Below are 16,873 nucleotides of genomic sequence, written 5' to 3' on the forward strand. Positions count from 1 at the left end.
GAAGTCGAGAAAGGTGTCATGGGGCTTTCTTTTTACTTTCAGGGTGCGCAGAATTATGACTGTAATTGCAAGATCCCAGGATTAACTAGTGGGGGGGGGGGGGGTAATGACTGAAATCGCTCACATTATTACCTGTGAGACGGTTTAAAACTAGAAAAACACGTGTGCCAGGTGTGGATATGGGACTGTGCTCACTGCCGAGCAACAAGAGCGTTTCAAAAGCAGCCTGGCCCACGGGTGACTGGAGGACGGCATGGGCAATTTGCAGCAGGCAGGTGCGAGCGGGGGCACCGGAGCCCGGGAATCGCGTTCGAACGTGACAGAGCGCGACAGCGCGTGAGCCCCTCGCGAGCCGCCGTAGCCGGGCAGCGCGAGCCGGGAACCCCCCTCCCAATTGGAAGGCGAACCCGGGCCCCGCGCGGCTCACCCCGCGCCTCGGACAGAAAGCCTGCAGCAAAGGAGCAGCCAGCACCCAATGCTCGGCTGGAGCCGCTCCAGCTCCCTATCAGCCTGCCTGCTTGGAAAATGCTGGAGGGCAGATCCGGGTGCCACCAGGACACCGAGGAGCTTTTGCAACTCGCCGTTGCCGCTCTCACCGGGAACTGGGAGAAAGTGGCCCGCCCCTCACTGCTGCTCGAGTTTGGACCCGGCTGCCGGCGGTTGTGCAATCGATGTGCCAGATCTTGGATGTGAAAGGTCAATACACTTTAAACTTGCAGCTCGGAGATCTTGCGTTCCTCCTGTGGAGCAATGGGGCTTTCAACCTTTCCCTGAAAAGCTTGCCTTATTGCAATGTCTTAAAAGAACGGAATCCCCCAATAAATCCAAGTATTTCAAAGCAACCGACTATTTAAAAAATGAATCTATATGTTATCCTTTAAACTTCTTTTTACGCCATTATTCCGCTTTATTTCTAAGAGAACTTCCAGCACCTGTCTTTAAATTGGGTGAAACAGACACCAGGTCCTCTGCAGGAGATTCCTGCCATTCCCTCTCTGTGAGGGACATGGAGGCAGTAACTTCAAAGACACTGGAAGACGGTAATATTGCGATGCCTATGGATTGTGATCAGCAAAGCAGTGAAGAACTCCAGCGAGTGTCAACACCTGAGTCTGATGCAGCTTCTGTCAGGGATTCGCCTGCTCACACAGACTGCTTACTATCACATTCAAATGCTAAAGACTTTCTGCAGAATGGTGAGAATCGCACAGAATGTATTGCAATCATAAGTGCTTTTTGTTCCGAATTTCGGAAGCTTTATTATAACGTGTATCAATAATTTATGATCACTACCAGGTACCAGTAATAGCACTAAAATTGATTATACCGTACCACAGTCAGCTTCACGAGCTATTGTGCAAGATTCCATACACCTGTCGACACAATTTACACCTTATCCAATATTTGTCTATTTTATAAAATTACCATTTGTAGCATTAGTTGCAATAAAGTTATCCTATGTAACATGCAGCCGATAAGTTGTCAGGCCCACTCATTTTCAGTGATGCTTTTTGTCAGGGATTGTTGTTAGTATTTTGAGAAATGAAATCTACAATTGTTCATATTTGTGAATTAGTGGTCTGGATCATTTGATCATTTGAAGGAATAACCATGAATATAGTTGTTTATATATCAATATATTAAAGATATTACGCATGCTCTTTCACTCCAAAACCCTTAAAATTAAGCCACTTTTTCAGTGAATATTTAAAGTTGAAAATTCCAATGTAAATATCTGGAATGGTATCCCCACATCATGTATCCATGTTACTGTTTTATTTGTTGATAAACTATTTCGGTCAAACCAAAGAAAGTCAAACTGAGAAAAGAAAGCAATTTTAACTCCAACTGAAATTTCTAATTTTGAAGATACGATTTATAAAATAAGTTTCAGTACTAATTTACTAATTGAATTCTGCTTATTGTTACTTTTAAGACCCTAAAGGTTTTACTTATATAGCCAGCATCTTCCAAAGCCTTGAGATGAAGCTCAATATTTTGAGTACTGATGCTATCAGCTAAAGGCATTCTTCTGTCTGATTGTATGCAACGTGGCCAGTTTCGTCAGCTTTATCAGGAGCATGTCAGATGGCCAAATCCTAGAATAATCCTGTCTCAAAACATCTACAACATTTTGAACATTATGTAAAGAAAATCCAGTGAACACATCTACACGGTTTTAGGAAATGGAAATCCTGTCGACAAGTTTATTAAAGGTAACTAGAAGGGGTGGCGGGTCAGTGGTTAGCACTGCGACCTCACTGCACCAGTGACCCAGGCTCGATTCCATCATTGGGTGACTGTCTGTGTGGAGTTTGTATGTTCTCCCTGTGTCGGCATGGGTTTCCTCTGGGTGCTCCCAAAGTCCAAAGATGTGCAGGTTAGGTGGATTGCCTCTCGGGCGAGGTTGCAGGAATAGTGCAGGGAAGTGGGCCTAGGTAGGGTGGTCTTTCAAAGTGCAGACTTGATGGGCCGAATGGCCTACTTCTGCACTGTAGGGATTCAATGATAAAGGGGAACCAGTAGATGTGGTATGTTAGGTTTTCCAAAAGCAATTTGATAAAGTGCCGCACAAAACTTGTGGCACAAAAGATAAAGGCTCATGGAGTTGGGGATAATTTATCAGCATGGTTAGATGATTCGTTAACATACATGAAGCAGAGAATTTTCAGCTTGGCAGGCTGTGACTAGTGGTGTGCTACAAGGGCATCAGCTGCTAAACATTTTTAGTTTAAAATTTTTATTAATGACTGAGACAACGAGACTGAGAGTAATGCATCTAAGTTTATTGATGACGATTCAAAACAAAGTGGAAATATAAGCTGGGAGGAGGACAGAAAGAGGATGCAAAGGGTTAAATGAATGGCAACAATGAGTGGCAGATGCAATACAATATGGAGAAGTGTAAGCTTGTTCATTTTGGTCTAAGTTTTTACAAAAGGCATTAAATTTGTAAATGTCAATATTCAGATGAACTTTTTGTGCTTGTGCAGGAAACATATATTTAGTGTGCAGTTAATAAGCTCAGTTAGCTGGTTCATGATCTGGAACAACGCCAACAGCACTTGTTCAATTTCTGTACCTACTGAGGTTTTCATGAAGGCCCTGCCTTCTCAACCTTGCCCCTCACTTGAGGTGTGGAAACCCTCAGATTAAGTCATCACCAGTCAGCTGTCAAAGGGGGGAGCAGCCTATGGTCCTCTGGGACTGTGGAGATATTTACAGCAAGCAATTATGAAGGTAGTGCATTTATTGCAAGAGGATTGGAGTACAAGAGTAAGGAAATCTTGCTAGAATTGCATAGGTCTTTGCTGAGACCACACCTGGGGTAATGTGTACAGTTTTGGTCTCCATATTTAAGGAAGTACATACTTGCATTTGAGGAGGTGCAGTGAAGTTTCACTAAATTGACACTTGGAGTAAGAGATGATCGACTAAGTATATTGGGCCTTTACCTTCTGGAAGTGAGAAGAATAAGAGGTGATCTCATTGAAACATAACGGGAATCTGAAGGAGCTCAATAGGTGAGACAAACTTTGTTTTCCCTGGCTGAAGAATCTAAAACAAGAAGGACACTGTCACTGGATAAGGGGCCAACTAATTAGGACTGAAATTAGAAGAAATTTCTCCACTGAGGGTTGTGAATCTTTGGAATTCACCATCCCATTGGATTGTGGATGCCTCGTCATTGACTATTTAGGGGGGGAGATGGATATTTTTTGGAGTCGGAGAACTGAGGGATATGTGGAGCAGGACAGTAAATGGAGTTGCTTCTCGTGATCTAATTGAATGGTTGAGCAAGCTTGAGGGGCTGCATTGCCTACTCTTGTTCCTATTTCTTTTTTCCTTTGGGCAAATGTTGAAGCATTTCTAAAATATGAGGCTGAGTCAGACAGGGGAAAACAAATATCTGCTTAAAACCTGTAAAAGCCTTCAGTGATTGACCGTTGTCTTGCGCACTTCAGGATGCTTCTAAAAGTTCAAAGGGGAAGGGAGCATTAGACAGTGATGTGCATTTCCAGGGTCGTGTCTTTCCTATTTGAGTGGGGCTTGGAGATGAAAAATTGTATTTTAAAACAAACCAAGCTGTAATTATAATCTGTGTTTTGGTAGTTAAAATATGAGAACCTTGTTGCCGAGCGAGCAGGAAACTCTGTTTTAAAGTTAGATCTTGAAAGTGTATCAATGTTTGTAAAGATCGCTTAGGAAGTTTTACATGATAGCTGTTCGTCCCGGCTGACTTCAATCCAGACCTCCAATCTATCTGCTTCAGATGCTCTCTGTCCCTCACTGCTGAGAAACGCAAGGCGTCAATCAATGTCCTAAACCACATATTCTACCCTCCTATCAGTGACGACCTTAATCAGAGTCAGAAATAGGTCCCAGGTTCGATCACGGCTCTGGGTCACTGTCCGTGTGGAGTTTGCACATTCTCCCCGTGTTTGCGTGGGTTTCGCCCCCACAACCCAAAAGATGTGCAGGCTAGGTGGATTGGCCACGCTAAATTGCCCCTTAATTTGAAAAAATGAATTGGGTACTCTAAATTTATTTAAAAAAAAAATCAGAGTCAGAAATGATATTTCCTTTGACTGTGGTGTGTATTTACCCTCGAAATAGGTGTTGACGTTAATTCCACTGCCTTTCTTCTTTTGTCCAGCTTGGTGGCTATCACTCTTGCCTATCTCAACAAGGCAGGAGAAATTCCAGGCATGGTTTTAGAGTGCTGCCCCAGCCCCGAACACAGTGATCTACTTTTTGACTCCTCTTTGCCATATTCCTTGATAGCACCAAGTGCAGACATGGGGAAAGTTTCCAGATATATGCTGATACTGATACACCCAGCTCTTCCTGGCAACATATCTCTGTACCACCTCTGTCTTGTCAGGCAGCTTATTTGACATCCGAGATGGCTTCCATTTTCTGACACTGAACCATTGTCTTTGGACCAGGTCTGAACTCTACTCTGGCTGTCAAATCTTCATCCTCCAAGCCATAATTCAGGTTGAGCCTGACTATTTATAATTTTGGCATTTTATTCGGCCCAGACAGAACTTCTGATTCCATGGCTCCTGAATCCCAAAGATTTGTTACTTCCAGCTACGGAATGTTGCCTACCTCCACTTCCACCTCAGACCATCTCATTAATCTTCATGTCACCTCTTGCCTGAACTATGCCAATGTTCCCCAGTGTGCATTCTCTCCTTAAATTTTAACTCCTTCAAAATTCTGCTGCCGGTATTTTTGCTGACTGGGCAATAATCACTGGTATCTGACGACTCAAGTTTATAGTTCTCATCTGCAAGAGAAGAACACACTTGTATTATTAGCACGTCAGTGGGAGCCAAATAAGCTCTTCCAGGACACAATTACTTCAGCTATGCAGCAGTCAAGTGAATGCAGTAAGGAGTAAAGCTTCCAGCTATTGTTGCTGGACTAAGTTGGCTTAATGATGCGGTTTGTCTGAAGGGCTCTTATCGTGCCATGTGGCAAAAACGACATGCAGGAAAGGTTGGGTGTAGTGGAAGCATAGTCTTTCTGGCAGCTTCATGTGTTTCATGGAGTGCTTGAACCAGAATATTTTTTCGGCTGTTTGTCTAAATAAAAGACCATGTTCGCAATTCTTCCGATTGGAGTCCAAATACTGTCACTTAGGGGAAAACAGTAATGATCCCTGTTGGCCTCAGGAGTGATCCCGACATTCCGTTCTACTTCAAATTCTTTTTCACATGGTCTGGCTTTTTGTGCCATTCCATGGCACACAGTAAATTTATTAAAGAGAATATGGGTTGTTGCTGGATGGGGCCTAATTTTTTTGACCGGTCCCAATGTCAGAATGCTGACCCCCCCCCCGGGTCGCCAGATGGGCAGCTCCCCCAATCCCTGTCCCTGGGCAGTGCCAACCTGGCATCATTCATTCCAGGGGGTGAGCACCCTCCCTGAATTTAATCCAGGGTGCTGAGGGGGTCCTTCCTGGGAGTCAGGGGTACATGGGCTGGGCTGGAGGGGCTCAAGTCAGGAATCGTTCCTGGGGTGGGGTTTGTTTGGCTGGTCTTCCCAACTGCAGCCTTTAAACATTTTAAACAGTCTGTCAGCATGCCAAGTTCAAAGATCTGTGAGACAAAGGAAAAAGTATTCCCTTTAATGTAGTGGAAATCTTTTAAGTATCTTTTCACAGTCAAATTCATTGCCTGTCACTTTTTATAGCCTGTTTCTATGCCTGGAAGGCTAAAAGCTTTGAGCTGCATTGTTCACATTTAATTTCACAGGCAAGTACCTGGTCTTTCTAGACAGCTCTTCAGAACAAAGAGACAGGCACTTTATAAAAAAAAAAAATACATTTTTGTTAGAAAAATCGCTGGCCTCAAGATGAACCCCTGTAGAGCTATATAAATAGAGTGGACTCCAGTGGTGGCATGTAGGCAGAAGTTGCACGTTGGGTAGCACCTGCTAGAGGTATCTGTATTTGGAGTTTAATGCCCGGTTTTGGGGGGAGATTTTGAACAAGCTGGTGCTGGAAGGTGGGGAATATCTGGGACACAGAAAGATAACGTAGGGAAGAAGAGAGCGAGAGAAAGTTCGCCGTCGAGTGAACAGGTCAACCCGGTAGCAGAGACTGGGTTGCTGGGTAGGGCTGAGCCGCTCAGAGTGGAAAGTCCGACCGAGGTGATGCCAGAGAATTCGAGAGGCAGTTCACCAAGCACATGGAGGTGCTGCGAAAGGAGACGTTGACTGCAATGAATGAGTAGGTAGGTGAAGGGGGCGACTCCCCCGGTGAAGGCAGCGGTGTCAAAGACATTGGCCGAGGTATGGGAGCAAGGAGAGAAGTTGAATGGAATGGAGGAAGTTCTTTGTCGCAGCTCAGTGACCAGTTCACCTCAATGGGCGAGGAGCTGCGGAGGGTGGTGGAGGCCAATAAAGGACTCCGGGCCTCAGAACTCAGGTGGAGGACTTGGAGAATAGGTCGAGGTGGCAGAATCTATGCAGTGTGGGCTTGCCTGAGAGGGTGGAGGGCCCGAGGCCGACTTAGGTACTTCACAAAGATGCTGGTGGAATTGTTCGGGGAGGTGGAAGAACCTCCCTATATGAGCTGGACAGGGTTCTTCGGTCGCTCAGGCCCAAGCTGAAGACACATGGGCTACCAAGGGTGGTTATAATTTGCCTTCGCAAGTTTCATGTCAAGGAGAAGGTCCTGAGTTGGGCGAAGCAAAGGCGTGAGGTCGGACGTGGTTGGTATTCGAATATACCAGGCCTTCATGGTGGAGCTTGCGAGGAGGTGGGCAGCCTTCGGAGGGGAGAAGGTAGCACTCTACAGTACTTGTGAGAGGTTTGGCGTGGTCTACCCGGTGAAGCTGAGGGTGACCTACAACTTGAGAGACTCCTACTTTGCGATGGTGGAGGCAGCGGAGGGCTTTGTGAAGTCCGAAGGACAGGATTGAAATGAGAGATGGGACTGGGATTTAGACTTGGACTGAGGGGAGGGTGGTGCTGCTCAGCCTTTATTTCTTGTTTTGGGTTGTTATTTGATTTGTATTTGTGGGGGGAACAGTTGAGTTTTCGGGTTGGTTGATGGGAATGGGCAGATTACCTTTGCTATAGGTCATTGGGTATAAATATATTGGGGTTTGGCAGTTTCCTGGATTTTCTTTTTGCACTGGAGGGGATTAAGAGGGGGGTCTGTGGGCAGGAGCCTCCACCCTATCAAGCGACATTTGGCTAGTGAACGCGGGTGTGGTAGGGGGAGCGGCTGCAGTCGTTGGAACCTGGTCGAACACGTTTTGATGGGCCTGGGAGGTGTGAAATGTGGGGGACTGGGATTGATACTGGGAGAGGTGTTTTCAAGAGGAAGTGGATGGGGGGGATTCTGGGAGGGGGGCAGGGGTTTCGACGGCAACAAAGAGATGGGGCTGGCCAAGCCCAGAGGGCAGGACCCGGGTTATGATGGTGCATAGGAGGGGTGGGGGAGGGATGGGGGAGTGAGAGCCCCCAATCGGGATGGTAATGTGGAATGTGAGGAGGCTCGGGGGGCCGGTGAAGTGGTCGAGGTTTTTTGCACATTTCAAGAGCTTAAAGGCTGACGTGGTGATGCTGCAGGAGACCTATCTGAGGATGAAAGATCAGGTGATGCTTAGTAAGGGTTGGGTGAGTTAGGTTTTCCATTTGGTGTTCGATAGTCTGGTTCGGGGGGGGGTAGCGGTATTGGTGGGCAGGAGGGTGAGGTTTCAGATGGAGAAGGTGGCGGCGGACCAAGGGGGCAGGTACAATCATAGTGGCGTTTGAGAGGAGTCTGGTGGTACTGGCAAATGTGTATGCTCCCAACTGGGATGAAGCAGGGTTTGTGAAGAGGCTGCTGGGTGCCATTCCAGATTCCAATACCCACAATTTGGGGGTGGGGGTATTGGAATATGCTGCGGGAGTCGTAGATGAATAGGTCTCAGCTGTGCTCGCTGGCCCAGTCAGCGCAGGCAGTGGCACGAGCTGGGCTCATGAGAGAGATGGAAGGAGTGCACCTGTGGAAGTTCCTGCATCAGAATGAAAGGAAGTATCTGTTTTTCTCCCCAGTCCATAGTGTACTCAAAGATAGACTTTTTGATGGTGGGGAAGGCGCTATTAGCTGGGGTTAGGAGGTCAGAGTATTCAGCAATAGTGATTTTGGACCATCTGCATTGGGTGGATGTGGTTTTGGAGAATAGGATGGCCCAGAGGCCGGGTTGAGAATGGATATGAAGTTGTTAGTGGATCGGATTTTTTGTAATAAGATCGGGAAGATGATCAGGGAATATGTAGGGTTTAATTGCACGGGGGAAGTCTCGCGGTCGGTCCTTTTTGGGAGGCTCTGAAGGCAGTAGTGAGGGGGGAGGTGATTTTGTTCAAGGCTAAGGTGGGCAAGGAGGAGAGAGGAGCACCAAAAATTGATAAGAGGAGATTCTGGAGGTCAATAGGAGGTACACGGGAGACCCAGACCCGGCTGTCTTGGCCAAGGGGAAGGAGCTTCGGACAAGGTTCGACCAGTTGTCCAAAGGGAAAGCGGTGCGACAGTGTGGGGGGGAGGAGGGGGGGGGGGGCAGCATGGGGGCAGCATGGGGAGAAGGCAGGTCATACTCTGTCCAGCCAGCTCCGGAGCAAGGCGGCGGCGAGAGAGATAGTTCGTGTGCGGGATGGAGAAGTTGGTAGTGCCCCTGGAGCAGATCAATAAAGTATTTGAAGAGCTATATAGATTGGAGCATCCTGGGAAGGAGCGAGGGAGTTCCTGGGCAGGTTGGAGTATCCAAGATTGGATGAAGAGGATATAACAGGCTTGGAGGGGCCAGTGGGGGAGCAGGAGGTGAAGGAGACGATTGGGAGGATGGAGGCAGGGAAGGCGGCGGGACCTGACAGGTTCCCAGTTGAATTTTGCAGGAAATTTATGGATACATTAATAAAATGTGAATAATCTTTATTATTCTCACAAGTAGGCTTACATTAACACTGCAATGAAGTTACTGTGAAAATCCCCTCATCGCCACATTCCGGAGCCTGTTCAGGTCACAGAGGGAGAATTCAGAATGTCCAATTCACCTAACAGCACATCTTTCGGGACTTGTGGGAGGAAACCAGAGCACCCGGAGGAAACCCACACAGACACGGGGAAAACGTGCAGACTCTGAGCAGACAGTGACTCAAGCAGGAATCGAACTTGGGACCCTGGCTCTGTGAAACAACAGTGCTAACCACTGTCCTACCGCACCACCCATATGTTGGCGCTGCTGATGGTGGGAATGTTCAAGAATGCAAAAGGCAGGGGTGTCTTGCCACAGACAAAGGGGCAGGCTTTGATTTTGTTGCTGCTAAAGAAGGATAAGGAACCAGTGGAGTGTGGGTTGTATAGGCCCATATCCTTACTGAATGTAGATGCCAAGATATTGGCAAGGGTTCTGACTGAAAGGCTGGATAGATGTCTCCCGAAGGTGAGGGGGAGGATCAGACTGGGTAGGTGAAGGGAAGGCAGTTGTTCTCGAATGTGAGGAGGTTGCTGAATGTGATCCTGTCTCCGGCAGAGGGAAAGGAGACTGAGGTGGTGGTGGCACTGCACACACAGAAGACGTTAGATCGGGTATAGTGGGGTTACTTGATGGTGGTATTGGAGACATTTGGAATTGGGCTGGGTTCATGCCATAGGTACGGCTGTGGTACAAGGAGCCGATGGCAAGTGTTTGCAACTAACTGTATGAACTTTGGATACTTTGGACTGCACTGGAGTACGAGGCAGGGGTGCCCTATGTCCCCCTTGTTTGCACTGGCTATAGAGCCCTTGACCATTGCACTAAGGAGCTTGGAGCTAAGGAAAGTGGGGTGGAACATAGGGTGTCCTGATCCACATTATGCATCGTGGAACAGAGCCTGCCAGTGGTGAGTATAATGGAATTGCTTAAAAAATTTGGGACATTCTCTGGGTATAAATTGAACTTGGGCAAGAGGGAGTATTTTGTGGTCTCCCAGTTGGGAGTAGAGGTGGGGGTGGGGGGCTGCCATTTCATCTGGCGGCAACCCACTTTAGGTACTTAGGGGTGCAGGTGGCCCGGGATTGGGGTGGGCTCTGAAAATATAATTTTACTCGTCCGGTGGGGAAGGTGATGGCCGATTTGGCAAGGAGGGACAACCTCCCTCTGTCGTTGGCAGGCCAGGTGTTGGGTGTTACTGTGATTTTTGTTCTTATTCCAGTGCCTACCGCTCTTTTTACCGAAATCCTTCGTGGACAAATTGACCCGATGGGTTAAGATGGAGGAGGGCTTGTGTAGTGGGTTGGTATTGCAGGCGCTGGAAACTGCGCTGCCCCCGATGGCTCCAGGAACGTCCGGTGGTGGCGGCCACTTTTGAAGATCTGGAGACAGTTTAGGCAACATTTTAAGCTGGGGGCCGGGTCAGGGATGTGCTGATTAGGGAGAAAAATGAGTCTGAGCCGGGAGGATGGATTGAGGTTTCGGAGTTAGGAAGTGTAGCAATCCACGGGAGGCAGGAGTTCCGTCACCACACCAATATTTATTTACAATAACGATATTACAGGAGCAGCTACAAACAGTGCTGCTAGCAGTCCAGTCAACTAAAGACTGGCTCACAAAGCCTACACAGGTGCTTATATGGGCCCCCTCAATGAGCTATCATACTCCAATTGGCCAACCAATAAAGCCAATTGGAGTTCATTACAGGAAGAGAGGGAGAATCAAGGAAATGAAGGAATTATTTCTTGGACAATTCGTGAGTCTGGAGGAGTTGGGAGAGAAGTGTGGATTGGCGCAGGGGGAAGGGCTTCGGTAGCTGCAGACTCGGGATTTCACAAGGAAGGTGTTCCCGACCTTCCTGATAACATCAGCCTCCTCGTTGCTGGAGGCGGTGTTGTCAATGGGAGGGCTGGAGAGGGGAGTTGGTTTGGAGATCTATGGGAGGATCCTGGAGGAGGACAGGGTGTCTATTGAGGGGATTAAGGCAAAGTGGGAGGAGGAGTTTGGGGGGGGGCGATGGAAGAGGGATTGTGCCGTGAGGTGGTTTGGAGGGTAATTGCCTCAATTTTGTGTGCGAAGCTGCGGCTGATACAGCTGAAAGTCGTGCATAGGGTGCACCTCAGAATCAAGGATGAGCCAGATGTTTGAGGGGTTGGAGGATGTAATTGAGCGATTTGGGAGGGCACCTGCAAACCAAATTCATATGCTTTGGTTCTGCCCAAAGCTGAAAAGGTTTGGAGGGCGGTATTTAGCCTGATATCATTTTTGGTGGACCAGCCCAAGTTGCAGGCATGTGTGGGGGCAGAAGTTTTTGCCAACGCCTCGCTGACCGCTTTCCGGCGGGTCCTGCTGGTGTGGAGGTCAGTCTGTCCAGCCTGCACCTCGGTGTGGCGTGGGGGGAACCTGCTGGAGCTTTTGACCCTGGAGAAGGTGAAGTTTGAGCTGAGGGGGGCAAATCAGGGGTTCTGCAATTCTTGAGGATTATTTATTATGCTCTTTCGGGAGTTGGGTGCTGTTGATGGGAGGAGGGAGGATATGGGTTTGTGGGTGACTTTTCTTTGTTATATTTTTGGGGTTTTGTTTCTGTTTCTCTTTAGTGTGGTGAAAATGATGAAAATATGGCGAATAAAATACTTTTTAAAGGCTATGTAAATAATCCATCCCTGGAAACTGCATGGACCAGTCAATCAAAAAGCAATGGTCTGTGAAATTGAATGTAAACCATGCAGTTCAAAGCTTTTGAGCTTGTAAGCTTGACCAGAGGCTTCAAAAGTTAAAGGGCAATGAAAGTGACGGTGAAAAAGGAAACTTCAAAAGTTTCCATCACATTAAAGGGAAGACTTTTAATTTAATCTCAGACCTTCGAATTTAGCATGCTGACTGTCAAAAGGGTTTAAGGCTGCAGATGGGAAGACTTCCACTTTATTGTCAGAGAACTTTAATTTTGAGATACTGACAGTTTAATGGATTTGAAGCCATCCCAGGAAAGACCACCAACCTGAGCACCTTCCAGCTCAGGCCTCCTGAACCCCTCCTCCCATGATGAACCCCCCCCATGGCATCCTGGAGGCAATTGTAGAGAGGGAGGATACTAACCCCTTTGCCCCCCCCCCCCCCCCCCCCTGGACTGCAAGCCGCCAGGTTCCTGTTTTTCAGGACTTGCACCAATTCACGTTAGTGGGACCCCTGGATGGGGGCTGGAACCTCACAGGACGCAGGTGAACCGAGCACCCTTCCCACTTTGCATGTCCTCGCCGGCTCGGGACGGGAACCTCGTTGGGGCAGTCTGGAACCTCATCGGTCTGGGCTTTGATTGCAAAACTTGTGTTTTTTTACTCGGCACCCAATTCACCTGGCCGTTGGAATTCCCGCCTCCGGCTGGCGGCCCTGGAGAATCCTGGAAGTTTTTAGTAGTCAGAGCTAGAAGAGCATGTGGTGAACATCCATTTCTAACTGGACACTAAACATGGGGAGAAGTTGTACAAGATATATTTTTATGTATGTATATTTTTTATACATATAAATTTGCTGTTATTTCTGTTTAATCTTAATAAACTTGACTTGTCTAGCCTAGAGTGTTGGCCGTTGACATGTTATTTCTCAGTCAGTTGTAGAGATTAAGAGTTTATGCCGCTAACCTTTTACCCTTGTGCATCCTTAATTATGTTTATTTTGTGACCTGATATCCCATGTTACTCGTACACTCTCATGATATGCAAACATGCAGCTAATGAACACATAGAATAGGACACGACCAATGAGCAGTCAGGACACTCAGGGGTGGTATCTCACTATAAAAGCGATGAGACACTCACACCCTGCCCCTTTCCACAGACCAATATCTACAGAGTGGAGACAGGGTGTATCCCCAGCATCACACCCTAGCATGTGGCTTAGAGCAAGGCTGGTTCAGTTAGACTGAGTTACTACAGTTAGATTAGCAGAGAGTCGAACTCATTGAGAACTGTGCTAATAGTTCAATAAAACACATTGAACTCACTTCAAAGTCTGGAGCATCTTTTACTCAAAACTGCATCAAGTGGCAGCTTGTGTTATTCCAAATTTCATAATACAACATACACCAGATAATGTTTTGGATCACTAAGAAAGGGTTTCTGCTTGTAATAGTCAATATTTTTTGTTGAGAAGAGGTATCTGGAGGAATAAATTGTAACCAAGTCTAAGATTTTGCAGTTGGGTATGTGTGGCAATTTGGATTTCTCTCGGGGGTGGCACGTTGGCACAGTGGTTAGCACTGCTGCCTCAGGGTGCCGAGGTCCCAGATTCAATCCCGGCCCCGGGTCACTGTCCGTGTGGAGTTTGCACATTCTCCCCGTGTCTGCTTGGGTCTCACCCCCACAACCAAAGATGTGCAGAGTAGGTGGATTGGCCATGGAAAAAAAAATTGGGTACTCTAAATTTGTTTAAAACATTTTTTCGATAGCTCTCTGTAGTGTGATAACTTCTAATCCGACAGATTGGAATTGTATATGAACATTTTAGCCATGAGAATTATATATGAACATTTAGCCATGAGAATTGTATATGAACATTTAGCCATGAGAATTGTACATGAACATTTAGCCATGAGAATTGTATATGAATATTTAGCCATGAGAATTGTATATGAACATTTAGCCATGAGAATTGTATATGAACATTTAGCCATGAGAAAGGCTTTCGGGCGAAATGGTGACAGGCAGATGGAAAGCCAAAGATTGTCTGAAACTGTTTTTAAGCGATGCAGGTGTCATGTTGCAGAAACAGTATCAGGTTCTGAGCTGATATGCAGAAGTGTGATGATTTAAACAGGTGTTGGGTCATTATTATATTGCTGTTTACAAGTGCCTGCAGTGTGCGTGTTTCCTAGTTACAACAGCAGTTGTGCTTCAAAAGTACTTCATTGGTTGTAACCTGCTTTGGCACGTTATAAGGTCGTGAATAGCACTATAAAATAGAAGTATTTTCTTTCTGTCGTCTATTAGGCTGAGAGGTTTTAAGCGAATTTATGATGTAATCTCTCTGACGTATGCAATCCTCAGTGCCGCACCATCTTTGGGTCAGTTGTAGCTGCTGGTCATGCATAATTTGCAGATCTGTTCCCCATGTGCTTCTCGGTAGAGCTCTGATTCTATACTTTTATTAAACTACACTTCAGTTCAAGCTGCTGGAGTAGTGCGCAATAAAACTGATGCAAGTTTGTGCACATTTAATATCCGCAGCTGACCTAGCAAATGAAAAGACCAAAGGGTTCCAAACTAATGCTCCGAGGTATAATCTGGTTAAGTGGATTATTAGTAAACAGTCCCATCTGGACATCTGTCACATTTTATCAGTCATAGTTGCTAATGTAACAAAGCGATGAAGAGATGAGTCTTATTGTGCAAAGCCTGAGCTAGTCAAGATAAGGGGAAATTAAATGAACACACATTATGTTTTCCTGCATGATCACTGGGCAGTTTAAAGTAATCTTTTGATGAGAACGATTTTGCACAGTACAGAAAAACTATCAATGTGTGTGCCCATCTTTTGAGTTATTGTATTTGAAAATATATTGCAGTTTTTAAAAGTATCATTTGAAATCTAAGGGAAGCTGTTGCACACCTGTAGTAGATTGGAATTGAAGGGATTGGTGGATTCTGATCATGGGCATTGCAACAATCGTGTGAATACCAGAATTATGATTTTTAACTTTTTCTGCTGTCTTGTCACTTGGTGCAAAAGTTTTTATTTGCAAAAGTGCTGCAACCAGTGGTCAAGTTGTAAATAATAGCGCCAAGTGCTGTAGTGCTCAAATTGCTCTCTAAAATACAACAACGGGGAGGTGGAGGATTTTCTGGGGCTGTTAGGCAGTGGTGGAAATCTCAATGGCCCGGTAAATCAGATATGAGATTAAAGCGGGATTGACGCTCTAGTCTCCTGGCCGGCCCCAACGAGCCTCCCGCCCAGATCTGGCGGGAACATGCAAACACTTCAATGAAGCAAACTTTAATATCATTTGACTTGATTTGATTTATTGTCACATGTACTGAAGTCCAGTGAAAAGTATTTTTCTGCGGCCGAGGGAATGTACACAGTACGTACATAGTAGACAAAAAAGTAATCACAGAGAACATTGACAAATGGTACATCGACAAACAGTGATTGGTTACAGTGCGGAACAAGGGACCAAACAAAGCAAATACATGAGCAAGAGCAGCATAGGGTGTTGTGAATAGTATTCTTACAGGGAACAGATCAGTCCCAGGGGGAATCGTTGAGGAGTCTTGTAACTGTTCCTATGTCTGGATGTGCGGGTCTTCAAACTTCTGAACCTTCTGCCTGACAGAAGGGTCTGGAAGAAGGCAATGCCTGGGTGGGAGGGGTCTCTGATAATGCTGTCTGCCTTCCTGAGGCAGCGGGAGGTGTATTCAGAATCAATGTGGGGGTGGCAAGCTTGTGTGATTCCTTGGTCTGAGTTCACCACACTCTGCAGTTTCTTGCGATCTTGGACTGAGCGGCTGCCATACTAGGCTGTGATGCAGCCTGATAAGATGCTCTCTATCGCACATCTGTAGACGTTTGTGAGAGTCAATGCAGACATGCCAAATTTCTTTAGCTTCCATAGGAAGTAGAGACTTTGTTGGGCTTTCTTGACTATTGCATCATGGTAAGTGGATCTGGTCAGACTGTTGGTGATGGTGACCCCCAGGAACTTAAAGCTATCGACCATCTTCGCTTCGACATATTGATGCATAAGCCCCCCGCCCCAGCCGAGAGTCCTGAAAAACAGGGACCTGATAACTTGGACTCCCGAAGCGTGGCAAAGGGGTGAGGACACTCCCCACGTTTTCCTCCAGGGTGCCGAGGGATTCCTTCAGGGGAAGTTGGGGGTGAAAGGAGGGGGGAGCCATGGGCTCGGCTGATGGGTCTCAGATCGGGCGGTTTTCCTGGGATTATGGTCGTTTGACGGGTCTTCCCACCGGTATCCTTTAAAACATTTAGACTCTCAGCATGTCAAGATCTGAGTGAAGAAAGTAAAAGTCTTCTCTCTCTAGCCTTAAACCCTTAAACTCTCCCCCAGCATGTCAATACGAAAGATCTGTGAGGTGAAGGTAAAAGTCTTGTCTTTACCGTGGTGGAAACCTTTGAAGCCAGTTTCATTGCCCTTTAATGTTATGAATCCTCTGTGCAAAACTTTGAACTGCATTGTTTAAATTCAATTTCATTGACCATTGCCTTTTCAAAGCCTCTTGATTGACCGGTCTAGACAACTACAAAGGAAGGCGTAACATTGTTTATTTTTAAATTCTTCAGGAGTCCGTTAACTCTTGAGTGCTTCTTCTTTTGAGTAGCTGTACTTTCGGACCACAGAGGTTTTTTAAAAAGAAGTTTTCTCTTTGTTCTGAAGAGCATCC

The 16,873-nt window shown here is 46.4% G+C and overlaps 1 protein-coding gene across 4 annotated transcripts in view; it reads left to right on the forward strand.

Annotated features, from left to right (window-relative positions):
* The first annotated feature begins 307 nt into the window (after window positions 1-307).
* LOC119967375 (A-kinase anchor protein 7-like) overlaps window positions 308-16,873 on the forward strand; it is a 292,631-nt gene continuing 276,065 nt past the window's right edge. For 2 of the 4 annotated variants that reach the window (XR_005460971.1, XM_038799864.1), the window contains exon 1: window positions 308-1,196. Coding sequence is in view for 1 of the 4 variants with exons in the window: in XM_038799863.1 (XP_038655791.1) it covers window positions 476-1,196 (721 nt within the window). In the remaining 3 variants the exon portion in view is untranslated. The remainder of the gene's footprint in view (window positions 1,197-16,873) is intronic. The other 2 variants (XM_038799863.1, XR_005460970.1) reach the window with 2 other exon arrangements.

This window comes from Scyliorhinus canicula, chromosome 6, assembly GCF_902713615.1.
Source record: "Scyliorhinus canicula chromosome 6, sScyCan1.1, whole genome shotgun sequence".
Lineage (NCBI taxonomy): Eukaryota > Metazoa > Chordata > Chondrichthyes > Carcharhiniformes > Scyliorhinidae > Scyliorhinus > Scyliorhinus canicula.